At 41.0% G+C, this 27,701-nt stretch overlaps 1 protein-coding gene across 2 annotated transcripts in view; it reads right to left on the bottom strand.

Annotated features, from left to right (window-relative positions):
* ANK3 (ankyrin 3) overlaps positions 1-27,701 on the bottom strand; it is a 338,252-nt gene that overhangs the window by 271,389 nt on the left and 39,162 nt on the right. The window contains exon 1 of one of the 2 annotated variants that reach the window (XM_064430020.1): positions 13,882-14,729. The exons of the other annotated variant lie outside the window; for it this stretch is intronic. Coding sequence (XP_064286090.1) covers positions 13,882-13,944 — 63 coding nt within the window. The 5' untranslated portion in view covers positions 13,945-14,729. Of the gene's footprint in view, positions 1-13,881; positions 14,730-27,701 lie in introns of those variants that run through there. 2 annotated transcript variants of the gene reach the window in all.

Here is a 27,701-nt window from a genome sequence, read left to right as displayed (position 1 = left end):
AGCTCTTAACTGCAACAGAGACCAAGATGCAGTTCATGAGAGTATGACTGCTACAATCAAGAAAGGGAAGAGCTACTCCTGGTACAGAAGCTGCTGTGAGAAGAGGATTTGTCAGAACATTCCATCATTCTCTTCCCAACCGACTGAGCACAGATATTGCCTAGCTCCAGATGGACATATCACACATTTTCAGAAATAAAGACAAAGCGAAAATATGTTCCAAATAACTTTCTCTCCCCTTCCCCCCTCTCTAATTATAAACCTGTTCCTAGTTTTGTGGGGTTTATCTCAGCATGCACCCTGCAGTATGCCCATCATTATGAATGGCAAAGAATTGCATAATGGCATTGTTAATAGTCATTCACAGAAGTGTGCTGTAATGCATTTAAAAAAACCTCACAGGCTAAGTCGGGCCAAACAAGTAGCCTGATTTTAAAACTGCTGAACAGACAAGCAACTCCCACTCTTCAGTGAAGCTGCTGAGTGCTCAACACTTGAGAACTGGAGCGCTCTGTAATCTCTGCTCCTAGTTTGCCTTCTGAAAATTCTGGCTTTAGACAAAAAGTCTAGTCAATATTAATCCTTGCTGCAGGAGTAAAATAAAGAGTCAGGACTACTCCTGGACTAATTCTAGAGCTTTGACAGGAAATGTGCTGGCAGGTGTAAGGGACAAAGATTTGGGTGCTCACTTTCAACAACCTGTATTATAGATGTAGATTTTGCCCAGATCTGGATGTTTTCCTTCATTGCATTAAGGTATCCTTCACAAAAATTATTGTACATCCTTGTTTCATCAGACATCTCAACTGTCATCCCTTTAGAGCTCCAAATCTTAAACAATAGTTAATAGTCTTTTTTGACATTTTGCACTACAATCCAGCCCTGCATAGATTAACATTTTGTTTCCTATTTTAGAACTAGTCCTGTCCCTCACAGCTGTGGAATAGCTTCAAGCACCAGTAACAAACATCAAAAGACAGAACAGTAACTGCATTTGACAAAGCCCTCAAACTATATTTTACAACCTCACAGGCAAAGTGTTGTTGTCTATTTATTGTGTGGGTTTGCAATTAAAGAGATTATATTCTGGGTAACAGGAAAATGCCCAAGTTCAAGTATTGTGGAGTTTTTCCCCTTATTTTCCAGCACTCCTTATTAGACTGACTGTACAAACACCCCAAAGTAGTTTTTACACCTATTTAAATCCTTTTCTTGTTTTCAAACTTACAAGGACTTCTGAAAAATGGACAAAAAAGGATGACATTTTCCTGCTTAGTTCCTGTTTCAGAAAGGAGCATGAACTCCTGTTTTTATGAACTTTGCTTAATAAAAATCAGTATTCCTGTCAAGACTGAAAAAAAGGAAAAAAAATTCTACCACCCCTAAATAAATCCCAAATGATTACAAAAGTGATGCTGACTTTAGTAACTCAACATACTCCTGCTGTTTACTGAACTTTGCTGTCTTTTCAGGGTGCCCTCCAGAGACCTGAACAAGATGAGAAAAGGACACTATTTCAGGACCACTAAGGTTGTCATTTTGATTTCTCAGTATGCTCACAGCAAATTTAAAAGGTGAGAAAAAGACCTAGGATGTAATACATAATTTATTCCTAAACTTGCTGTAAGCAATCTTACTATTGCTGTGAATACATTTTATATATACTTTAAACTCTGACAATACTATAATGTAGCAAACTGATCCAGCAGTATCCAAAATCTATTGGTGTCTAAAAAAACTGAGGAAAAAATCTGTAAGAAACATGCTGACCGTTCTTTAGCCACACCATTTACAAGCAGATTTCCCCTTCTATTTTGGAGTACACTATAAAACAAATGATAGAACTTAAAAGTATGGGCAAGACCTAAAGAAGAGAAAGAAAAACAAAAGAAGTGAGGTGAGCTCTATGAGAACACTGGCTCTTGGCCATCCTCCCCATCCCACCACCAAACTGCTCTTGGTCATTTTGATAAGTGACAAAGACCAAGGACTAGTAGGTGGCTAGTGCCTGTTCCTCCTTTTCCACAGTGCCCTCAACAGCAGCTGGAGGCACAGCCAGCAGCTTCACAGGTCAGGAAAGCACCGCTCCTCCTGCACTGCGTGACCTGCCAAAAATCAGAGCAGCAGATCCTTTAAAGGCAGCCAGCTTGCCTGCCTCATACTCAAACTTTTCTAGATTGCTAACCTCCTTTTCCTTACTGCTGCTGAGGTTTGCTGGTATGCTCTGGAAGCAATCTACCAAGTATCAAGTAGGTAGGTTCCTTCCATTAAATGCAATTTCCAGAAAATGAGCCATGCTTAGCCCTGGTTTACAATCAGGTGTAAATACCAGGCTCTGAAATTTGATGATAAAAACACCCACTCCAGAAATTAGGCAGAATCTGTGCTACTTTCTTCTCACTCACAGTTTCCAGCACAGGGAACAGTTGGACGCTGCAGCCCACGGGAGCTCTCTTCCTCTCAAGGTCATTGCAAAGGGCTGCTGACTGCCCCTCCAAACTGGCCCTGCCTGCTTTGCATTTCATTTGACATCAGGGTCAGTTCTGCCACAATGGAGCTTCCTTAAAAATACATATGTATGCGTAGAGAAGTGAAAAACAAAAGTGATGAGTGGCCACATCTTAATTTTGTTTTCAAGATCGTATTGCAGCCAACACCTAAAAGCAGAATTATGAGTGAATACAGAAATCAAAGGCTGGCTCTACAGCTCAGAGTGAAATATTCCATTGTAAAGGCATCTTTTCATTTAACACAGCTATAGATTTTCATAAATGAAAAGCCTGAGACATGACAAGGAGTAGGAAGGACACCATTCTCAGCTAAATGCATGTGTGTGTGTGTACTACAAAGAAAAGGAGAAAGCACGGAGAGAGACAGAAAATCCCCGTATTAGGAAGTCAAGCCATGTCTGTAACAAAGATGCCTGGAAAGGATAAGTAGAATATTTGTAGTTGTGGACACCTACTTTCCATCCAAGTAAACAGGGAACAGAGGCACCCAGTTGAGCTCACTACATAGCAGACATCGCATCAAGAAGAAGAGGTTTGGTGCAGCAAGAGAAAATATGAATGTGGAAGCAAATAACTCCTCAGTTTTGTTGCATTTGGGGCTTTTTGGGTTCTTTTGGTTTCTGTTTTAAAGGCAACGCTAGAGGGCAATGCAGAACGAACCTGCATCCTGCATTTAAAGCCCAGCTGGGGCTGCACCAGAGTCTTCACCCAGCACCCGTGGGCTCGGGAACTTTTAAAAGAAAATTTCAAATCTCTCTCCTGAAACATAATTTTTACTGTTTCCAGATATTTCACTTGGTTTTTATTTTTTACAATACTAAGCTGCTGAGTAATGTGGGTAATGTTACCAGGCTCAGCACAAATCTAGGCACCCCACCACTTATGTGGCTGCTCAAACTGGTACATCTGAGGGCTGGATTAAAAAAAAATATTTTTGCAGTTCTTGATTATAACTATTCTCCTAAATTCAATAAAAAGTTATGCTCCTGCTTAAGAGTTACTCTGAAAGCCAGCCTTGGATATTCTCTTCAATTTCGCTTTAATAGCATCATGGATTAGAATGTTTCAGGCCACTATTTCACCTTTAAAAGTTCAGCTTTCAGATAAACCACCTACAGCCCTTACTGCAAATATGATACTTCAATATTCCTGACAGCTTCATCTATACCTGTGGATGAACAGACATCCTCTTTGGTTTTATTTTAACTGCCAGCAGTTGATCTTCACATACTTTCATTTATTGAGTTACTTAGTTGCTAAATTTAGTGCATTAGTTATGAGGCTCCATAACAAAATTTTGATATCTTTTTAAAACTCCTCATCATTTTCACATTTTTAGAATATTTGTCCCATACCGTATATTAAAAAAAAAAAAGAAAGAAAAGAGGTGCCTGCTGAAATCTGCTTAAAGACCAAAACTGTGAAAACTCTATAAACCATAAGCACATAAACACAAGATTGCTACATCTACTTGGGAACCTTTTCTCTCAAATAGTTTGCTAGTAGGTGATTACAATATTGTAAGCACCACCCTTGTAATACTTTTTATCTTCATGTTAATAAGTAAAATAAGCAGGCTTGAATCACCTAACTCCAGCTGTACTTTGATTCAGATCCCTGTCTTCCTTGCTATACACATTATCTGCCTGGTTTCTGCTACTTAAAACTATCACTACACTTATGCTCACAATTCTCCTTTCTTTAAAAAAAAAGAAATATCAACAATTCAACAAATGGAATTGAGTTGAAATATCAACAAATTCAACAATATCCTTTTATGCCCCAGGGATCCATTCTAAAATAATATATAGCTTCATTTTCAGCTGGGACTGAATGATGAGTGATAGAATGATTCTTCTGCTTTAAAAGTGAAGCTATTTACTCATTTCACCTGCATAAGAAATACTTTTTCCTATTTTTGCCTTCCGAAACTATTTCAGCTGATGCTCCTAATGACAGAAAATTGTTTCTTACCAAGTGGCAAGGAATGCCAGGACTTCGCATGTAACTGGTGTGGAAGGAGCTCTAACAAGAGACACAGTGCAGGATTGGTAGTAATAAAAGCAAACAGGTTAATTGCTTCCATTGTCACTTGTACTCTTTAGTTCATTTCTTCTTTTGAAGGAGCTGTACAAGATGTATGCAATGAACACATATGAAGTGCAAGAAATGCTCTAAATGAAACTTGTTTGAAAACTGAATTTAGACAAGAAAAGTGATTGAGAAACCACTCTGCACCAAATAGGCTTAAATTTGTGGTGCCTGAATGAAATAGCTAAATCTCACCATGGTTTAGGGTGGACTGACATGCCCATATTTAGGTTTTCTAAAATAAAAGGACTATTAAATAAAACCCCTCTCTGGGATGTGTCCTTCAGAGTCAATAGAATGTGAGTGGAACCAGCTGCCAGAATTACACAGACCATCTTTGATAACAAATTTTCAGCTGGAAGACTGTTCCAAGTGACATCACTCCATTTGCTAAGGCTTTCCCCTGTGATAATGCCACACTAGCATTCTACTGCAAATATTAATTACTAATTAGTAGTGATACTGCCTCCCAAGCAAACACACACAACGGTAATTAAGTAAATGAAATTACAGGTCTGTTTAGGGGAGCAGGGAAAAGGGGAAGAGCCCTCTGCATCATCTGCACAGCATTAACCCCATCTGAGGAGAAGTACCTGTGCACCCCAAGCACTCTGCCCAAGGGCTCTGCATTCACATCCTGCACACCAGGCTGAGATTTTGCCTGGAGAGGACCATCTCTGCCAGGATGAATTTCATCCCCACCACATACAGCAGCTCCTGGTTTGGAGTGCTCAGCAAACACCATTTATTCTCGCAGGCTGCAAGACCGGTATATCCATATCTCTTAGGAGGCACCACCCCAGCCAAAGGAAAAGGCTGGAAATGAGCAGAAGAGGGTGAGTGTCCTCTCCCTGTTGCTGCCCAAGGAAATGCCACCACGGATGGACCTTCTGCTTCCACTTCCTCCACCACCACCTCCCTCAGTTCCCAGATTCCCCCACTCACCCCTCTGACACAAATTCCAAGATAATTAGCAACTCCCAGCACACCAGAATCACTGAGATTAAAAGGGTCTTATCAACATGTTCAACAGCTTTTCAGAAAGATTCTTATTTTCTAGTTTAGAAATTGACTGACAAATTAGTGATTGGACCTTGCTTAAAAAACCATCAGCCACTCCTTGACTAAGGAATGACTTAAAAACACCATTGAGGACATCACACAAATACCACGCAGTACAACCAAACCATACTGTTGGTGTTCTTTTCACCTTTTGGGTTTTGTATTATTTCATTAAGACCAAAATTGATAAAATTGTTCACTACAGATTATTCGATGAATGACACACTCAAAACCAGGAAGAACACAGCTTGCAGTGATCTATTTGACACATGTATAAACTTACACCCAACTAGAAGACTACACACACCTCAGTAATACATAGAAGTTATTTAGCCATTTTTACTCTAAAAAGCATTATTCCCTTTAAACGAAACCACGAAACAGATTTAATGGTGAATATGAAGAACCACATTTCTTTATATTATTCCTTTTCTCAATGCAAGATGCTTTAAAAAAATGATTCCGACAAATCAATCCTTGTTTACATTCACAAACTGCTAATGTGCCATAGAGAATTCTCATAATACACAATCTCTTGTGAGCACAAACCTGAAATAAGTTTCTGGTGGTAACACCTTAAGTGTCTTAAACATACTTATCTATGCATTCAATTTAGGCATAGTAAGACATGGGGCGTCTTACATCACAAAGAAATGCTAAATAAAATATACATGTGTAGTTTTACCCTACCTAGCCAATTAATTCCTCACCTTCCATGCTAAGGGAAAAATGCCAAGTTTGCCCTGTGCTGGTCTGGAGACGAAAGGACAGGAAAGTTCATGCCTGTTGCCATTTATCCAGCAAATACTTTCAACTAACTGAGCCAGCACCTGGCAGCCAATGGAATGCAACAACCTGCATCTCCGTTAGCAAGTTAGGAAATAACTGGGAGACAATGTGGCAATTATTGTTTCTGTAAAAATACAGTACTATTACACATACTCCAAACTTCAAGTCTGAGCTCTTTAGAAGAGTGATCAATGAGAATTCATTACATTATTGGCTTGATCAGATACCAAAAAGCTTCATCACTTGAAAAAGAACCTTACGCCAATTTAATAAAATGTTTTTATACAGCGTTAGGATTTAAATCCTGAAGGTGAACCTTTCTGATGAAGGAAAGATCCAGCTGCCAGCACGGTGTCCTGTTTTCAGCATGTGAAGCTAATAGGGAGCCTCAGCAACATCTACTTTTTCAGCTTAAACTCCTTAATTGCCTACTTCTGTAATTACCTCTTCCCTGCTAAGCTACCTTCCTATTTTCAACAGAAAGAAGGGATAGAAGTAGCTCCCTCCTAGCAGGGTGTTGGCTCTCTGTACCCTAGAACTCAGCACAGCACCATCCCCATCGCCACCTGGAGTCAGCCAGAGGTGAAGGAAAGCTGCAGGTTCCAACACCACCTCCACAAGCTGGAGATGAGGTGAGGAGGCTGAGGAACAAACCCATGCTCAGTCAGGGTTATGCAGATGCACAGGCTCTTGTTAGGAATTCAAAGGGGGATGCCCAGATGTAGTTAGTTTTCTCAATCTGTGATTGACAGATTGATCAAAGTATTTTTAGCTTAAGTGACAACCATTACATAACTGTGATAAGCACTTCAACACCTACCAGACCTACCTAGGCACTAGCACTGAGACCTACTGAATTCTGTGGCTGCATCAGTCACAGGGTTTGGAAAAAGGAGACAGAACAGAGCCACTCAGGTTCTAAGGAAAGGTCTCCATATGACCCAAACTAATTTGAAGTTTACAGAGGGTTTTAAAAAAGACTGTTACAAAAACTTTCATGTTGGTCCCTGTGGCACTGATGGCTGCAGAACTGCAGGATGAAACTGGAGCTGATCCACTGTGCCTCTTGCAGCCCAAACCCACTTTCCGTAATCAAATCTAATTGTAACCTAATTGTACTTAAAACAATTTACTGCAAAGGAGACAACCTGGCCTGGACACTAAGTGCCCAGCTTATGGAGGAGGAGACACTGGAAGTCCTCCAGCAACCAACCAAGTCATGCTGGAACCCTTCCCACTGCGCTCCTGCTCTGCCATCCTGCACCCAGCAAGGAAATGGACTGCTCGGGGTGCCTCAGTCCTGTGGGTGACAGGTGTGAAAACACAAAGACTCCATTCTGGAGAGGGAAAACCTCTACAAAGGGGCACTGCAACATGAGGGAAGTGCTGAGAGAACAGAATGTTCAACCCACACCTGGACACATCAGCTTCCTGATGGAGGACATGCACAGACAGGGTCATTCAAGGGAAGGAATAGCTCAGAAACCCAGTGAGGAGATGCTGAAATTTAAAAACAAAAAGGGAGAAGGAAGCACATCCCTTAGAAAGAAGGCACCATGGGGAAGTGAGTGGTCCTACAGCAGCTGGAAATGTGGCTCCTTGATACAAGGGGGAAATTGCCACAAAAGGGGCAGAATTTGGTGAAGAAGAGAAAAAAAAAAGAAATCAGCTGAAGCACTTTTCCACAATTATGCTTCAACTTCTTAGACCTATCCATCAGAAAGATGAGAACTATTCACACATGAATTTTTCTGGGAAAAGTTCAAAACTGTAGGATGAACTTGTGTCACACGATCCAATAATCTAACTCGGGTTTCATGTTCTCTCTGCAAGATTCCTCTGCTAAAAAAAAAAGAGCGTTTTAAAAAAACCATTGTTTTTTCAGCAGGAGTGGTAATTGAGCAGCAAGGTGGAAGGACTGTCACTCAAGCTGCAAGTTGTGTCACTTATCCAGAGTGAATTATGTTAAAAACATGAGTAACATAACACACCATGCTGTTTCATTTCACATAGACTATAACAACCTCTCCCTACAATTTCTGAACCATATATGCCCAGGGGCCAGGAGCTGCTGACTAATATTACCAAAGTTGGATAATATCAATTAGAGTATTTTCCCCAGGGAAAAGGGATATTTGAAATGGGTACTTTCAAAACAGATTTGTACCTTTCCATTCCATCTGCTTTCTTTTGTTCCAGTATGATAAAAGGCAAAGGTATTACCATGTACCAAAGTGATTCCAGTCAGAGTGACAGGAATCAATACATTTTAATTTTTCTGTGGCAGTTCAGAAAACTGAGATGGCAAGAAAATGTAAATGTATTTGATTCAGGGGAAAACTGTTTTCAAGCCTGAAGTCTCAAAAAACAATTAGGTTTAAGAATAGTTATAATAACTGAATACTACTCCATTCCACTGTTGCTGGGCATTTACTATTTGGATATGCAAATGAGGAGTATCTTCTAGAAGTTCCAGGGGCTCTTTGTTTCATCTTTAATATATGTGCTTTGTTTCCTCTTTAATATATCTGCTGAAAACATGAGGTTAAAAATCTATAACATCAATAAAATAGATCCTAAAGCCAAACATGTAGAAATTTGCAAGCAAGGCCAACCCAAAGTTATTTATCATGCACCAAATTCAATTTTCAGCATAGGATGTATTGACATACTAAGGATTAAGACTATCACCATATAATTAAATTTAAATCTATAACAACCATTTCTCATCCACAGAAACTTGAAATTAAAACATAATATAAACTTTATTTACCAAGACAAGAATAGATATGGTTTCCTTATAGGGTCTAATTGCATTTTGTTTCACAAATCTAAGCAGATTTTCATTTCTCAGCTTGTCAGGAAAAACCCAAATTTAGAAATCAAATTACACTCCACATAATAATTTTATGAATAAATTAAATGCTGCAAAACTCTTCAGAAAAGTCTACCATGAGATTTTGCTTTACCATCGGCAATGAGCTCTTCTCCAGTGGGAGCAAACATCAGCAAATGCTCTCCCCCAAGAACAATAACATGCACGGGAACTGAAGCAATCACATTAGCAAATCTGGTAGTAAAAGACAGCTCTGAAAGAAGCAACACCACCACAAATCTCAGAACCAGAACGGGACTGCTCATCTGGTCATGACAAATGCTGGTGTTCACAGGTGCTGAACTACGAGCACCAGAGGATCCACTGCCACCACACACACACACAGGAATCAATTGACCACATAACGATGAAATGCCAAGAGCTCAGGCCCCCTGATCTTGGCCCCACTGAAATCAGTGATGTTCTTTCAGGAGAGACAGGCTTTGCTTGCAAAGGACCTGCTCCAGCTCCACCAGAGTCGTGGGCAGCTCTTCTTGCAGACCACTGCTGAGTGTGCAGCAGGGAACAGCTCATCACACCCAGGAGCCTCTGATCTCTCAGCACATCCCCATGCAAACTGAAGTTTCTGCCCCTTGAAATTTCCCATCCAAAGACACACTGCTGACCAGACTTTCAGCAGTGTGCCACAACGGAAGAGTCCCCTCTGGAGACTGCCACTAATGGTGCTGAGTCAAACCTTGGAGCTACAACAGAGCAAATGTCCCTGGCAGAGATTGCAAAGTGTGTTCCCAGTGCAGTGAGCCCAGGGTGTTGGCTCAAGAAAAGTGGATTGAGCTAAACTGCCCATTAGTCCAAAAAACAATGCTGGCTGCCCTAAGCAGCCTGACCCCAAACACTGATTTTTCACCTGCTGCATAAACAGCTGGCTCTTCCCTGCACAAGGCATTCAATTTTGATAGAAAGCAATGGAACACAATGCTGAAATCATGCTACAGTGATCAACTAAGCAAGGCAGGTGAATTAATAAACAGATTAGAATGACCTTAAGAGGTCAGCATGAGCTCTCTCCTGTGTACTTTAGGAAGAAACTCTATTTAGACATTTCTTTTAGGAGTTTCCATCACTGATTTACGCAATACATACACTGAGAGACATCAGCAACAGTAATTGTGCAGGTTTTTTAAAGATCCTGGAGGAGGCAGAGGAAGAAGGGGAAACAAAATTGCTCAAAACAAAAAAATATGCATTTTCAGCAAAGCTTCTGGTATGAGAGTTTAATGTGAAATTTCCCACTTCTCAGAAGTGAGTGATGCCCAGCAAATAACCATGAAATGAAGTGGAAAAAAATTACTACAGAAGTTTTGAGCTGATCTAATTTTGTTTTTTAATTCTTACACGTCTGATTATCTTTTAAAGCTTCAGAGGACCAAGGCATTTTCATGGCTAATTTCATTCTTGCAGTTTGAAGGGGAAGAGGAAAGAACACACTTTTGTTAAAAAGCAAAGCATATCTTGCATCTCTAATGACAGCTGAGTTCAGTCCTCTCCTATAACTGAGATTCCAAAATTTACTGGAAAGTGATGACACAAACATACAGGATAAAGTCCCTCCATAACACCTTGGGATTCAACTTGGCAGTTTCAAAACACTGACACTGTAAAAGTGTGGCTGGAAATTGCAGGACAACTGAAGCTCAGGCACAAGAGGCACAGGCTGCTGGTAGGGAGGAACCCTGAAGGATGAAGCAGAGAAACTAATTAGGCTTCCAATTCCATCAGAGCTAATCCTGCCCAGTGTAGCCTCAGCAATAAATATTGATGTGATACTTTCATCATCCTTTGAAAGCTGTATCCCCACTGAATACCACATTGCTAAAACAAAGTGTTGTTCTGCTTTCATCTAAATTGTCCATCCTTCATAACAAATCTCAGTGACACCTCCTGGGTGGTTTCTTATCTTTATCCTCCCCACCATGCTTTATTTTCAGCATACTTACTGAAAATCTATTTCTTTGGCCAATCTGTTCTAAATGCAGAGCTACTGCAGGTCTTTATGCTCAGAAGTGAGACCCTGTTTGCCAGGTGAAGGCTAATTTTTGAGGTACAACCTAATCACACAACTCTGGAAGACCTGAACACACACTGGAGATCGCATTTTCCCTACAGCAAAAGGTGTGACCTTTCCCTTGCTGCCCCTCCTGCATATTTATTTCAGAAATTGTGTAAGAACAGGAAAACCAAGAGTGGATGAAGAGGGAATGGGAGGTGAACAGCAGTCAAAGAGCAGAAGGAAGACTTGCCACCACTCAACTCTAGAGATAAACGAGACAGAAGGCGAGGGAAAGGCTAAATATGGAGAAAGCACAGCTGCCAGGAAAGGAAGTATCTAAGGAGAACAGGAAGGCAGGAAATACCCATTTCAGGGTACCTTCTTTAGGATGGACAGGTGGCATAACTCTCTGGAACCACAGACCCAGTTAAGTTTTCACCTGGCTCAGGAGTTTACAACCAAATACCATTTGTTTATCTAACTCCTCTTGGTTAGCTTAGTAATGCTCTTCAAGTACACCTTCACTGGCCATTCAGGGATTCATCTTCTGAATCAAAACAACACATTTAAAACCTTCCCCCAAACACACTGTGAAAAGAAGGGTAAATTTCTGCCAAGACCAGAAAAATTATTTAAAAACATTTAAAGCAGAGCAGTTCCCTTCCCATCAGGCCATCCTGGGTCAAGCCCGTGTCTGACACTCACATGGAAGCAGCCTTAACGGGCAGCTAGGCACGAGAGACGTGCTCCAGCCCAACACAGCACATCCCAGCTCCTCCAGGATTCCAACTGCACCAAGGAAAAGCCAAACCGAGGAGGGGACCACGGCTTGCTGCAGGTTTGAGCAGCTGCAGGCAGCCCATGCTGAAAGGCAAAGGTCTGCAGTCACACCCTGGCGCTGGCTGCAGCTCGTGCGGCAAGGGCTCGAGGCACCGAGGGCAGCCTTTGCCATCACCTCACAAGACATGGAGCGCTGGGGCTGCGCCCTTGGCATCCTGTGCTCACAGCAGGAGCTCACAAATGTAAACGTGTCCCCTTGTTTCCTTCACCTCCCCCCAGAGACCAATGACACCGCTCCAGTCACCAGAGGGGAGATTTGGGCAGGGCAGCTGTGCCCACAGAAACATCACCTTCTCTAGGTGACAATACAACCAGACTGTGACCAGCCATTGCTGGAATAGCAGACTCCAAAGTTTGCTTATTCCTAAATGCCCTGGGCTGCTCTGTCTTGTTGGCAGTTGGGTTGGTCCTCCAGAATACACGGATCATCTGTATGAGCTTCAGCCACAGAAAGTGGTGTGTGCTACAAAATGATACTTACATTGCTGGACACCATAAAAATTGTTTCTATAACATGGTAAAATATTAACAGTCAAAATTCTAAAACCACCCCAGAATTTAGGTGTAAATGTATCTCCTAGTCCCGAGGCAACCTATCGCCCCTGACAGAAACATATGTCAGGAAGGTATCCTAATTTACCATTAAAAGTGATTTCAATTACACCCTTCCATGCCTCCTTCCAAAGCTGCTCTTTGCAATTCTGGAAGAATAGAAGGGCCAATATGGTTTAATTTGCTTTTTCAACAATCTGTACTGAATCCTTCACCAAGGCAATGGATTAACTGTGAGGCTGTCATACACTTTCACATGGTAGGAAGGCAAACACATGCTCAGAAAATAAAGGGTGGGAGTCTGAATATATTCTCTGCAACAATGACAAACCTTTCAGATGTCTTTTTCTACAGCAGTCAAGGGAATTCACATTATAAATTAAGATACCAAGTTAATATTTAAAACAAGTAAGAAAAAGCTGAAGAAGTGTACTTCCTAGATTTAGCCATCTGTTTTTTAAGTATAAACACATGAAAATCATCCATTTCCAAGTGGGAGGTAGAAATTACATGGATATCAGGAAAGAAAAAACTGCAACATAGAAGGCAATAATCAAATTTGTCTTCTGAGCACAGTTTCAGGCAAAAGGCTTACGCCATAAGAGAAATCAGTCTCACTGAAACTGGAATTTTATTCCAGAATTTAATTGACCACAATATTTTCAAGCCCCAAAAATATATAAAACTGATCAAAGTGACACACAGCAAAACTCATAGCTTTCATAAGATTAATGCTTATTGTAAACTTGTTTTTCTTAGCCATGTCCAGAATATTCATTTTCATGAGCACATGTTGATTATCAGTCTCTCCTTTGAAAAAGGCTTCGTTCAGATACCTGTTTATTTGTAATCCCGTGTTTGGAATACACTATGAAAACTGTAATCATATTGAAATACTGTAACTAACATGTATTTAAGGCCAGGAATACTAAAATAATGCAAAACAACTGAGTTGCAATGGTAATACCGATTCCAGCAAAGAACACACCCATCAGCATCTAGCATAAACAGAACCATCCTGATTCTACCACCATCCTTATTCAAAACAAATTACCAAACCAAAGCCACCACTCCACACCCAGAAGCAAATAGGTCGAACACAAAATGAGACAAAACCACAATTACAGCACCCAGTCTGTACAGGGAGTTACCTTTTTTCCTTTCTTTTTCCTGTGAGCTGGTTTAGCATTTTTCTCCTTTGCTTCCTCACTCATTTTTTCAGCAGGTAAATGTACAGGGGAAGGGGAATGAGAGAGATCACTGCTTGTATTCCAACATGCAAAGCCACTCAAGTATTCAGAGCGCTGGAACCAAAGTCCATCTGCTGACGCCTCTCAGACAAGTGACAGGAGAGCCGCTCCTCAAGGCAGCGCCGGCTCCTCCTGCTCGGCCGGGAGCCGCTCGCTGCCTGCTCTGCCTTCCCCTCCGCGCTGCTCTCACATCAGCCCGGCCCTCTGAAGAGCAGCGAAGGCGTTCTCCTCTCCGCTCCTTATCCAGTCCGCGCTGCCGAGGCGCGGTGCGGTGCCGGCCGTGCGGGGCGGGCAGCGGCTCAGCCCTGCACCATCCGCCGCTGCTCGCAGAAAGGCAGCCCCACTCGCTCCCGCTGCCGGCCCCGTACAATACCGACATGTGTTGAATGCATCAGGGCACGCCAGAAAAGGAAGCCTCTCCAAGAGTGATAAAAGATCGGGTTACTGGATCTTAAAGCCACTCCCAGGCAGATTCGAACAATAAAAGGCACAACACGCTGCTGAAGAAATTGCTAGATGAGATGTTTGCGCTTCCAACAGCTCCAGATCCCCGTCCAAAGGACCTGAAAATTGCCGCTCTGAACAATAAGCGTCGCAATATTAATTATTCATCTCGTAAAAGCAGCAGCGGCATTTCAGCAAAACACACATTTACAACTATTCCTGCCTGTGCGAGCTTGCTCCTCCCTGGTTCGCCTGTTCTGTGACAGGATTTGCAGGGTCTCTCACACAAGTGTTACGTGCCTCATGTATGTGCACGACTGGCAAGTCACAGATCATGTTTCCACATGCTGCCACCTACTCCGCTGAATGCTTTGGCTGCTTCCCTACAAGTCTCATGGAAAAAAAAAATACATAAAGCAGGAGAGGCCAGAGACTTCAGAGCAGTAATTCTGTCCCCTCTGTGCCCATTAAGACACAACCCACAGGTTACCAACAGCCATGACAGCAGCCATCCAACACGCCTGAATGATGTCACTACTATATTTCAGGCTGTGCGCCTCTTTAGGCACAGCCACACATTCCTGCATTGCCCCTCAGGATCCCCTCCAGGGCAGGTGAAGGGTGGAACAGGTATCAGACATCCTGCAACAGCCCCATCCTCTGTGCTCCCACTGCAGACCCAGGGTAGCAAAACGCTGGTTTGCCCATTTCTGAGGTGAAGTCAGTCACATCAGGGGTTGTTGACACAAGTGACAAGGAGAGGGTTTGCTGTGTTGTTATTTTCCTGGGGGGGGGTAGGGGATGGGGGTGATATTTGGCTATTTGTTTGCATGTCGAGGTTTTCCTTAAACAGGCAAGGACCAATTGATACATGCATTTTGGGGGTGGTTGAGGTTCATATCAGGATCCTCCTGCCTTGCCTCTTTCAGATCTTCTCGCCCTTCACCCTCCTTTCAGCAGCATTCCGCTCACGACAAACAACATGCATACCACAGACTAAGAAAAGAAGAAGATGTAATGCACTGATTCATAATGCTGTTTGCCTGAAAGCTTTCTCCTTGGATCATTCCCTACAAGTGAATTTCAGTGAGCCACCACAACAGCACCATCAGATGGAAGCTGTTTTCCGTGTGCTGGCAACAAGTCCTTGTGCTCGCCGTCTCCATGGGCTGGAAACAAACTGGCATCACCTGACCCTGGGGCTCCAAACTGGGGATTTAATTCCCCACATCACCCTGGCAAGGTTGGCATTCTGAGGAGCTGCACCTCATACAGTGCGCGGTTTAAGTAAACACTGTCAAAACACTACCCAAAATTAACCTTGAATCTTCATTTCAGTCACTGACATATAATCAAATTCATACTTACAGGCAATATTTTGGTACAAAACACAAACACTGTTGATAATGAACAGGAATTGAATTTTCACAGGCAGTTTGTTTTTAATGGCCATCTCCGAGAATGAAAAAGCACCCCAGCCTTTGACAATTTCACTTTTTCTATATGTCATGTTACAAACTAAACTGCTCTCTGCTGGTTAACAGTGGGTAAAACAATGCTTAAACAATCAAAATAACATCCCATCCTTAATGCATGTACAAAGCAAACCTCCTCTCTTCAAGACAATTTCCTACCACGTGTGCATCCACCTGGACAACACATTGTTTTCTGAATTAAGTCCATATAGGTAGAGCTCAAGTACAATTAACTGTGTGTTCTTAAAAGTAAGTTTAAGCTTGGATCCCTTACACTAGCTAGCTAAAAGAAAGCCTCTAATTTGTGGCGTGCTTAGCTAATTGTATGCCCAGAAAGCAATTTTGTATTACTTTTTAAATTAAAATGTTGTAAACAGTCATGCTTCTTCAGGAATAAAAAAAAAAAAAAAGGAAAAAATGGCCTCTTCCCAAAATAACTTGTTGGCTGTCAGATACTGACAAATTCAAACCATTCCCTCATCTCAGGCAGCCACTGAACTTTGGTTTTTCCAGTGGGTACCTCCAAGTCCAGCCCATGAGATGGAAACTGGTTTTTAGGGTTTTTTTACACATTACAGCCTGTCCATAACTCAGGTAGCACTGAAAATATTGAATTATCAGTGCCCTACTTCAGAACCCCTTTAATTTTTCATGTTTTCTCTCTCATTTTAACAAAAAATGAGTAATCTCCCAAGAAATGGCATATTTAGAATGTGAAGGAAAAATCTAGATAGGCAAAAGAAGAATTTTATAGTCACAAGATGCTCAGAGAGGTAGGAAAAGCTCTCACACTCCTCTCCTCCCATATTGCTCAGCTAACCATAGCAACCCTGCTGAAAAGAAATGTAATGAATCTCTCTTCTACCACTTGAAATAATCATTCATCTGTCAACATTTAGACACTTTTATGAGGTCTTGTTTTTCATTTACTCCTTACCTCAAAAAATTTGTCAAGCTCTTATACTCTAGGTAAGGAGGCAGAAGAGGCAGCTAAGTACTAGACACTGGAGTACTTAATAGAAATACACAATAGATTTCTTAGGAAAGGCTTTAGGAAGGAAAAAAAAGGAAAGAATAAACTATTTTTCCTTCTTCAAATCATGCCTTTCAACTTTATTCCTCTGCAGAGCCACAAATTAACTTTGATAGTAAAACTACTATCAAGTGACTGGAGACATCAGTCCGTCTCTAAATTACACTATGGAAATTATTCAGATTATCCTTCTTCTATCCCTAGGCTTTTGGCATGCTCAGTGTAACTCTGTGCATTTAGATGCCTAAGGCAACTGCAATGGAAGGAGAAATGCCAAACAAGACTGTCTGGAAAAATTAAGATTTTCAAACATCCAAGAAAAGTCTCTTATGCACATTAAAGTGTGTCACAAGCAAAAAAACCTAAACTTAAAAATACTCTGCATTTTTAACCAACAGAAGACAAGGAAAATTTAGTTTTAGAAATTAGCTTAAATGAAAAATAACCAAACAACACTAAGAGCAAATACCAGGGCAGAATTACCTTAAAATATGCTAAGGAAGCATTGGCATTCAGGAAGAACATATGCTTAAAGACACTGCAGTAATGCTATGATCAAAGCAGCAGTCCAATAAATTACAAATTACAGCTCTTATCTACTGTCTAGGTAGCCCTCACCCACACACACATTTCCATCTTTCCAACATTCACCACATTTCCTTCTTTGTGGAGGTGCACATATTTTGGTGTGTTTTGTGTATGATTTGGTAAGCTACAGCAAAGGAACAACATGCAGAAATCTAACCTAATCTAATCTAACAAAACACACAGTAGCTTGGAAAAGTGAAGTTCGTGCTCCCGTGCTTGGAGATGTTTTGACTGGTGATGAGAGCACACATGCTGCTCCCTGCAACTTGCTGCTTAATCACAGCAGTGTCTGGAAGTGAACTTTCCCAACCTCCTCGATACGTATCAGTTCTAGGACAGTTCTATTTTTAAATCAAAATAACTCGCATAAGAGGACAGGAGGATGGGCCAAGTTCTGTCTATCAGGACAGTTCTATTTATAAGTTAGAGTGACTTGCAGGCGAGCAGCGAGGGGGACACAACTTGTTTTTGGGAACCTGTTTTGTAACCGCCTGCAATGGGATTTAAAAGCATGGCCATGGTGGTTCCTTGCTTTAGCAGAGCACCACCCAAATCCAAACAGCCAAGCAATTCCAAAGCCCTACTACAGGACTCGGAGCATGGAGAAAGCAGGCCAGCCAAAAAGCCAGCTTGCTCCTAATACATGTAGAAACCCACAAGCTTAATTTAACAAAAAACTTATGGCATTCAGCGTTAGCTGCAGGATCACTTTGCAGATGGACTGCTTAGTGCTTCCTTGAGCAATATCCTACACTAAAAGCAGCCAAAACTCAAGGTTAAACCAAGTATTACCCAGACAGGAATGGAATTTGTGCTGACAGTATGGAAGGCAAATTAACTTGACTCCTCTTTCTCTTACAAAATTAAAACCAAAAGTCAATGTACAATGTCTATTTTCCTTTCAAATATGAAAGGAAGTACTTCATGAAAACATTAAAAGCTATGAAAAATGTTTTCAGCTCAGTTTGGATTGCTTTTCCAAATCAATAATTTGAGCAAAACAGCAGTTCAAGAAAGTTACAATTTAAATATTGGCATTACTGACTTCATTAACTTACACTAGACATCTAACCCGGCCTGTTTACCAGTCTGGTCTTGTTTGCAAACCTGCACGTGTGAAAGAGTCCATTATCCCGTGTCAACATAAAACCAACCCAAAACCCCCTCATCTTCAGGCTGAGATTATAGAATAGAGTGGTAGTTACTACTTAGCCACCATACCCAGTTACTGGCACAGTCCACTACAGACTGAACTACCAACCTGAAGATTTTCTTGGCCTAAAATTCCATGCTGTAGGTTGGATCTGCTCCAGTATCTCCTCCTTCCCTCTAAATGGAAGTCCTGGAACAATATTCCAGGGTAGAAGCAGAAATCAACTAAATAAGAGCCCCCTGACCAAACTCTCAATTTATAGGAGCTACACTCTCCTCTGAAAGGAAAGAAGCAGGAAAGAAGTTATTACAACTCCTTCAGGAGGATAGATACTGATATTAGATAAAGGATTAATTCTCACCTTTAAAAAGCTCACTGAGAATTAAATACAAGCAATGGCAAAACAACTCAGGTTAACGAGATAAAATTAACTTTTGTATTAAGTCTAGGGATGAAGACGAGATGCTAACATGAATCAAAACGAAGCTGTCTTGCCTTCACAATTACTTTAACATGTTAGCTAACTGAATTGAAGAGCCTCGAGGACAAACATCCCTTGAGGACAGAACTGAAGGGAGTCTGGGAGTGAAGCCCAGAGTGGCTGGGAAGCTCCTCTCAGGGAGAAAGCAAGCTAAGAGATGAAATTCCTTCCCTCACTCCCTTCAGGGGGTAAATTAGCTTGCCTAAAAACATCCTTCAGTAGCTGAAATTTGCAAGAACTCCAGTCCATTAGCAAGGGAATACCAACCCAAAAATTAGGTAAGGAAAAAAGAAACATATCACAAAAGTCCTGCAAAATTTGTTAGCACAGTTAATTCTCTGCCAACTGCATTTGAAAACACAGTTACATAAAGAGAACATAATTTATATCCAAGCTCTATAAATTCTTATTTACCAGCTAAGATACTTCGTGAAATATTCCGGTTTTGATTTCACTCCTCTAGTGTTTTCCAAAACCTTTTTTTTTTTAACCTCCTTTTTCTGGAAGCCTTCTTTGAAGTGTAGGCCTAGAAAAACAGACCATTTTGCAAGTTTTATACTGAGCACACATATTGCTGTCGGGCAAGTCCTGCAGAGGAAGGATGGGAGTGAGAGCAGCCCATTTTGGACAAACCCTACAAAGCCCCACCTTACAAAGCAAGATTTCAGACAAGGTATCTCAGCGTCCCTTTCCTTCAGCACCTTGGCAGCACAGGGTGCTTCTCAGCATGCAGTGTCTCCCCGTGTTTCCATCTGGGATGCAAGAGGACACCACCCAGGGCTGTGTGGCAGCTGCATGGCCAGGGGCAGGCGTGTGTCACCTCGCCGCGCTGCCACCACGCCGGCTGGCCAGGGCTGCTGTCATCACAGGGCTCCACCAGGCTGTTTGTCAGACAGCAGAGCCTCACAACAGCTCATCTGTGGTCAGAGCCTCTCAAATCCTGCCCGGCAGCACCCCCATTAAGGCAAGAATGTGGGGCACTGGGAGGTGGGCACGGAGCAGATGCACACACACTGTGAAAGGGACAGGAGCTTCACGAGCCAGGGAAATGGTACCAAGCCTTCATGGCAGATAATTCACAAATTCACTGAGCTAGTAAGTGCTGAACGACCCAAATTTAGCTTTGGTTCTAAGGCCCCAGGCTGCAAGATTTTTTTAAGCCAGACGCTCCTCCGAATTTTAGTGATGAAATCACAGCAGCAAGAAAAGCTGTTCCTTTAAACATGGGGGGAAAAGCAATGTTGGAGCAATTCCACTTTGGGAGCACTTTTGGAGCATAACAGCACAGTAAGCTATCTAGCAGCTTTTTGCCTAATTAGAGAGAAAAAATGGGCCTCGTGACATTTTGGTTAGGTGACAATTTCTTCATTTTTACCTTTTAATTTAAGTCATAATATCACAAGTATCTACTGTAAACATAAATTTAAAACTGCAAGAGAAGCACTTAGTCTCAGCACTAACTGAAAAATGCTTAACATCAAATCCTGAAGTTTCCACTGAGGGATAAAACAAAAATTATTTCTAGTTTCATGACTATTATGGCCCAAGAGCTCCTTAAGTGTGTATAGTTTCTCTTTAACAGTCATCTGCCCAAGTGCCTTTTAAAGACAAAACCCCCAAATTTGATACCCCAGTCTGCACTGTTAACAGTTATTGCAATATTACCTACAGAAATCTGTTTATATTTGCACATAGACAGCTATACTACAATATAGTCCTGGGGTAAATAAGCTTATATAAACTATCAAATCAGAATTTTTGCCTTCCAGTGATTAAATTTTCCTTAGATGTTTCAGTTATTTTGCATTCTGACAAAAAACACGACCAAGGAAAAAACATTTATGGGCAGGGGAATTAAAAAGAGGGGTTGTCTGCACTCCTGCCTCTCATAGAAGATCTTTCTCCTGCTCCATGTTTTAGGAAGGAAAAGGTGCCAAAAATTTAGGCTGTTTTCATTAAAAACTTTTTGGGGGTTTTGTTTGTTGTTGGGGTTTTTTTAACTTCTCCAGCAATGAAAGCAGTGGTTTTTTGGTCAAGCTACAACACATACAGAGCCAGGTGAAATGATGGCCATAATTATTTCACAGAGCACCAGATGATGGGTCATACCCTATTTACATTCCAGGCTGTGTGCTGGCCGTGATTAGATTTCTCTCATTAGAAGATCCGTGGATGGGAATAAATTCACAGATAATGGAGAGACAAGAGAGACTGAACTGGTGGGAGAGTGTAAGAGGTCAAACAGCAAAATGCATTAAATGTCATCACTCAGCAACATAAAGAGAGAGACTTACATTTACTTTCTCCCTCACCCTGTGCCCATAATTTGTGGTGCCCCAGAGAATCTAAACATCTCATAGCAACAAATGTTTTCAGCTTCTGTGTGTTTTTTATTTTTTTAAGTCTCAAGTAAAGAGTAAAAGTAGTTTGAAGTTTCATCTCTTCCCAACAGGAAAATAAGCAAGATTTTTCTTTTCAAAAAACAACAATCAATCAATCATTTGATGCTGCTGCCCTGGGTCTGTGCCTGTCATTAAAAATACACACTTTTAATTGAAATTATGAAGTTAATTTACACACAGCTCAAAAGGAACAACTTCCATCTATCAAGATCTGTCAAATATTTGCTTCAACAGACCTGAATAAAAACTAAGAGTTTCTTCCTACAATCTGTTGATTTATAACATTATCATAATGTACAGCTTTGTGCCTAACACATTACAAAGATTTAAAACAAACATCAACAAATTCCATTTTTCTACATCTACAGAACTTTAAAGAACATTTTCAAACCTGGAACTACACAAAAAGATTCTCTATTAAAATGTACAAATTAAAAATACCCCAAACCATGGAGAAGCACCACCTAAAACTGTCTTTCCTTTAAGCTCAGACTAAGGAACAAAGTCTACCAAAAATATCAGTGAAGCACTTAGTGGTGGGGCTGTGAAAGTGAGGGGGAAAGCAGGTGTACAGGACTCTATTCTTGCCTGGTTTCTGCAATAAAAAATCAAATTGGTCACAAAGAATACAAATATTCCATCTCAGCAAGAAAATTACCTTCCCCAACTCATGTTTTTGCCCATGATGGTAATTGGTAAGTGATCTCCTTGCCTTTGCCTCCATCCACAAACTTGTCCCTCTTTTTCCTCCCCCTCTGCTATTGAGAGGGGCTGGGTGGGCATCTGGAGAGCACCAACCAAGGGCAATCCCTGCAGTCTGGAACCAGTGCCCAGGGCTCATGGTCAAAGCCAGATACTCATGCTGCAATATTATGGTCTGTGGAGCTGAGCATGGGGGAGGACTCACATTCTAAAATCTTCACCATGATGATTAAATGTTTTTTTTTAAATCGGGAAATCCTAAAGAAACAGGAAAAAAAAATAAAAATATTTGGAGGAATCAAAAAAATTGAAAGGAAAAATGTCAGTGCAAAATGGCTATAACCAGCATGTTTGCTTTATCCCCAATATATTTTTCAATTCCTCTTATCAGCCAGAAGGCAAGTGGGAGAAAGAAAACATTTTAGCTGCTCGAGTAGAGGCAAGATGCACTTTGTCATTATGGCATGCACATCTCATGTATGCAAGAGGAATGTGGAACGTGCACTTAAGGCCTGGAGCCTCACATCTGCACCTTTCACAGTGCTGCTGCAGAAGTGCTGAGGTGGAGGAAAGCAGCAGGAAAGGAAGAGAGCTCTGTCTGTGTGAGAGCAGGGGAGGTGCTGCTCAGAGCACAGCAGGACTGTCATCCTTCACAGCCTGCTCGAGGTGCAGCTGTGACAGCAGCCACACGGCTTGGAAGGGATGCTGAGGGTGCTGGCGTTGCCAGGCTGATAGAAATAAGTTTGTGTGCTGCACTTGTACAGCCTCACCCTCTCCAGAACTGCTCACTTTCAAGTACTCAATAATCTGCTGAATACAGAGCTGAAGAGCCATGCAAGAAAAGAAACTGTGCAGCATGACATTGCAGAAGGTAGTCCTGGGGGAAAAGGGCTCTCCTCTCATTATCCACACAAAACAAATAACCCTTGCTGCTGCTGAACAGCTCTTTGTAACAATTCAGCTCATTTTCACTTCAGATTAATCTTTACTGTTGCAAATATGAAAAATACAGTAACTCTAATGTAGAGGAACACTTGAAATCTATAAATGAGCATCACACAAGTCAAAGAACCTTGTGAATTATGGCAGAGAATTAAAATAGAAATAAAGGCCAATTCCCTGAATCCAAAAGTCCAGTAGTTACAACTCAGATCTCTCCAAGAAGCTGGGTTGAGGAGGATAAGGTTTATTTAAAAGCACCCTTCATGATACTGTATTATTGAACTGGCAGCAACCAAAACGCACAGCAAGTAATATTGATGCATTACATGCAGAAACCTCAGTGCTGGGACTCCAGACTCTCCATAGACTCTGAAAAGATTCCAACACTCCTTTTAGGAAATACCTGAAAGGATACAGTACCTTAGCCAAAATTTGAGATAGGAAAAGATCATTACACCAGACCTTACAATCCTACTGCCAACTTACTGTCCTATTAAGGGATAATGACCTCCAGATTCAACAGGTTTGCAGGGTTGAAGAAAACTATTTCTGCTACAAACACCAGGTAACAGTGGACATAGAAAAGTTTTCAACACCCCCCCAAGGGAAGCCCTTCTGGTCAGAAATTCAAACTTAAAAAACATTTATTTTCTCAAATACCAATTCACTGCTACAATCTTATTCAACCAGTCTTCTTCCCTTGGGCTCTAAGCTGTATTTTACTCTGCTGTACAAAACACTTACTCAAATACTCTTCAGTGGTCACAAATTATCTATGGATAATCATCTATTATTTATGGACATAAGTCTCCATTGCAAATTTTTTTGCAGAGCCCATCCTAAACTCCCGTGAGGAGTCTCAGCCATTGTAGTGGTCTAAGTATCTGCTGGAAGGACAGATGCTTTTTTTGCAAAGTTTTTTTGCAGAAAAAAAAAAAGAAAAGTTAACATAAGGGCAACATGCATCATTCTAAGCTCTTCAATGTGCCTGTGGAAGTCAAGGGTCTGCCGAAGAAGAGTATGACAGCAACAGCACAGCAACCTCTGGCTGCCAGATAACTTAAAGAAACTGACTGGAGAGGTAAACAAGGGGCTGAAAAGCTCTTTCCTTCTCCCCAGCTCAGGATCCTTATCTTGCCCCACCTCTCCAAGGGCTTTCCATCATCTCATTTCTGTATGGAGAGCTGCTGAGCATCACCTGCATCTCCTGTCATACCAAACATGATTCATACATGAAATATTTGGAAATATCAACTCATCTGGTCTCCAAAGACCATTTTACCATCACATTTGATAGCATTTTCCATGGCAAATAAAAGTCACAGCGTTGCCTGGAGCACATGATAGTATAATTTGCTGCTTTCTAGCCAAAGCTGTTAAAAACCTGTAATCCACAGGTTCAAGTAATCCATCTGATGGCCTAAGAACACTGGCATTGGCTTCAACACCACCAACACAGACTGAGTTTGAAAAACCAAAACACTTATAAACCTTTAGGGCTGCCCAATCTTTCCTATTAATTCAAACTAGAGTGCTCACTTCCCACTACTATTCTAAGTAGCTTCCTTCTCTAATGACTTTTAGGATCAAGATGATATTTGGTCAACTTTCAGTTTCATGTGTAAGCTCCTCAAAACAAACACTGCTTTTCTAAAACTTTAGATGTGGGAAATTAGCATGAAGTTTTATAAAGCTCAAAATAGCCATAAAAGCACTTTAGATAAAAGAAACCTCTCTCTACATTCATCAGCAACTGAAACTGACATTTCATAGAGCATTAAAGGAGACCTACTGATACAATGTTTAATATAACAACTATGAACTAAGTTCTTATATTTGTTTCCCTATTTTTCTCATTTCTGTTCACTGTTTTGAACTTCATTGTCATTAATCTGGAAGTTCTCAAAAGAAGCAAACCCTCAACAGTAAACTTCACTGTAAAAAAAGAAAAAGAGGTGTCAGAAATTTCTTTTAACTGTTTGGTTTAAATGTATATTTCTATTGTAAGCAGGAGAAACAACAGCAAGAAAAGACTGAAAGTCGTAACATTGTGGCATTAACCTTGAAACAATTTAGCTTTAGTATTACTTTTCACTTCACTAGTCAAGCCCTAACAATGCAGTGGATCATTACCAGAAGGAAAAATATTCCCATTTCCTTGATATTTTTCTGTGCCACATTCCTGTTTAAAAGACCTTTTCAACTCTGTTTTTTCCTCACGACAAAATCTTACACATTATCCACATGCCATTGCCACATTGTTTATGCAGCCACACTTACAGGATCTCCTTGCTGCAAGAAGGACCTCAAGTGCCTTCAACACCAAAAACTGCCTTCTGGTAACAGGAGGCAATACCAAGAACAGCTTCCAATAAGTTGCATCAGGAAGGTTCATATTTCACTGTCTGCCTGTGGCCTTGTGCTTCAGAGCAATTTCATACATCATATTTATATAATTATGTTTATTATATTTATACAATTTTGTTGCCAGGAAGGCAGTTGAACTTACATCAAAAGTCCCAATGACCATTAGCCAGAAATGTTATACTTAAGATGCCCATTTTCAAAATCTTTACAAAATCAGTAAGTGATTTGATAAACTCCACCTGATTCTAAAACTCCAGGGGAGGTCATAAATGCTTCAGGGCTACATCATTATTACTAACATATGTAGAGAAAAGTGAAAGTTTTTAGCATATGCTGTGTATCCAACACCTTTAAAGCACTGAAACAGTTCCAATTTACATAACTATTTCATTTCAAGCTGCAAGAATTTGCTAGCAAAAACTTTTTCAAGTTGTCAGTATTTTTAACAAATTCAGAATGGACTGCATTGATCGCTTTTTGTAACAGCTTATCTGATGGCTGATTGATTGTAATCAGGCTGAACACAGTGGAATTCCTCTAGAAGTACAAGCCCATGTTTCCCTTTGGGCCCAATTACATTATATGCATAAAGGAGAGTTGCCATCATATTTTTCATGTTCCATACAGGGATCCATTGTGTCTCTGACATTCCTACTTCTAAGCCAGTTCAGCCCCTTCTGCAGCTTGGACCTTCTTGCCCCCCATGACAGATCACTTCTTGGTCACAAACTACCACTGCAAGGGAGTTACTGCTTGAATTTCTTCCACACAGGCTCCAAAGCTTTGGGTTCATCCTCCTTTAAACCCCTCTGGGACAATATTTTTTTCAACTTCTCATACTTTTTGGATTAGCAGCAATCTAGTTCCTCAGCTTTGTCTCAAGGGATAATAGGAAGGAATGAAACCCTTTCATGATTCTGAAAAAAAAGTTGCAATAAAAGTTACACAGCTTCTCTCTCTGTTTTTAACAGAAGATGTCCCTGATGACAGAAGATGTTCCCAGTCTCCCACTCCAAGGAAGCCAGGCAGTTCTGCTGCTGGCAGGATGTGAGAATTCAGGGTAGTTTCTATTCATAAGAAGTACAAAGTCATCTGCTTGTCTAAAGAAGACTGCCCCAAAGTGACTGACACCCCTGAATCTTCAGGCAAACTTCCCTAGCTCTCGTTCCTCCTTCTGGGTGATCTCTTGATGTTGCTAAAGACAAGGTTTGTTACAGTCCAGGGCTGTCCCTGTCCTTTGGGGGTTGTTTCTGTGAGCAGCCACTGCTTATTACCTGTCCAACAGGTGCTCCAGATGGAGCAAAGTGATCACATAATGCAAGTTTGGAGGCCAGCCCAGAAGCTTTGCCATCTTCTGCTGGGGCATCACTCTGCCCTGCTACCTCAGAAGCCAGGAAAGTATGTTGGAATATAAACCTCCTGCCCAGCACTCTGCATATGAAATGGCTGCGTTAGGAAATAAAAACCTTACTTGTAATTAGAGGACAAAAACTCAAAATGGCAATCTGTTTGAAAGAAAGGCAGAAAGTGCTAACAACTGCTCCTGGGTTGGGGTTTTATCCCTACTGAAAAAAAAAATCATACAGGAATACAGAAACAACCACTAGAAAACACTTAATTTCAAAAAGCCAAATAAGTTAAAAACCACCAAACCATAGGTCACTGATACTAGGAGAAAATAAATTGTATGATTCTGTTGATTGCTGATACTATTGATGGCCACTACAACATTTCTGTGGTACTTAATTTTACCAAGGGGCTTTGCAATTTCTGTTCCTATTTACGATATGATTGTATGATTGCATGGATTAAGACAAACCGTATCTAATTAAAACTTAAAAGAACAGCCTGTCTTGCTAAGAACCATTAATTTATGATTTATGTATTTATGAAAATGTTCTGAAAGGAATAGTGTACACTAAGTTCCCAGCTAAAGCAATATTCAACTGTCAGAAATAGCTGTGCTAGTTCACTGGTTTATACTCCTGAATACTTAAAAAAAAATACCTTCCTTTTCCCCCATGGTTAGGAGTTTTCATATTTGCACAGCAGACAAAACTTAATTTGGAACTCACAGTTATGATAATGCTTTTAAACACTCACAACTGTGGAACATGTCTCTGCTTTTCCACCC

This window comes from Passer domesticus, chromosome 8, assembly GCF_036417665.1.
Source record: "Passer domesticus isolate bPasDom1 chromosome 8, bPasDom1.hap1, whole genome shotgun sequence".
NCBI lineage: Eukaryota > Metazoa > Chordata > Aves > Passeriformes > Passeridae > Passer > Passer domesticus.
This window is presented reverse-complemented; position numbering and strand designations above follow the sequence as displayed.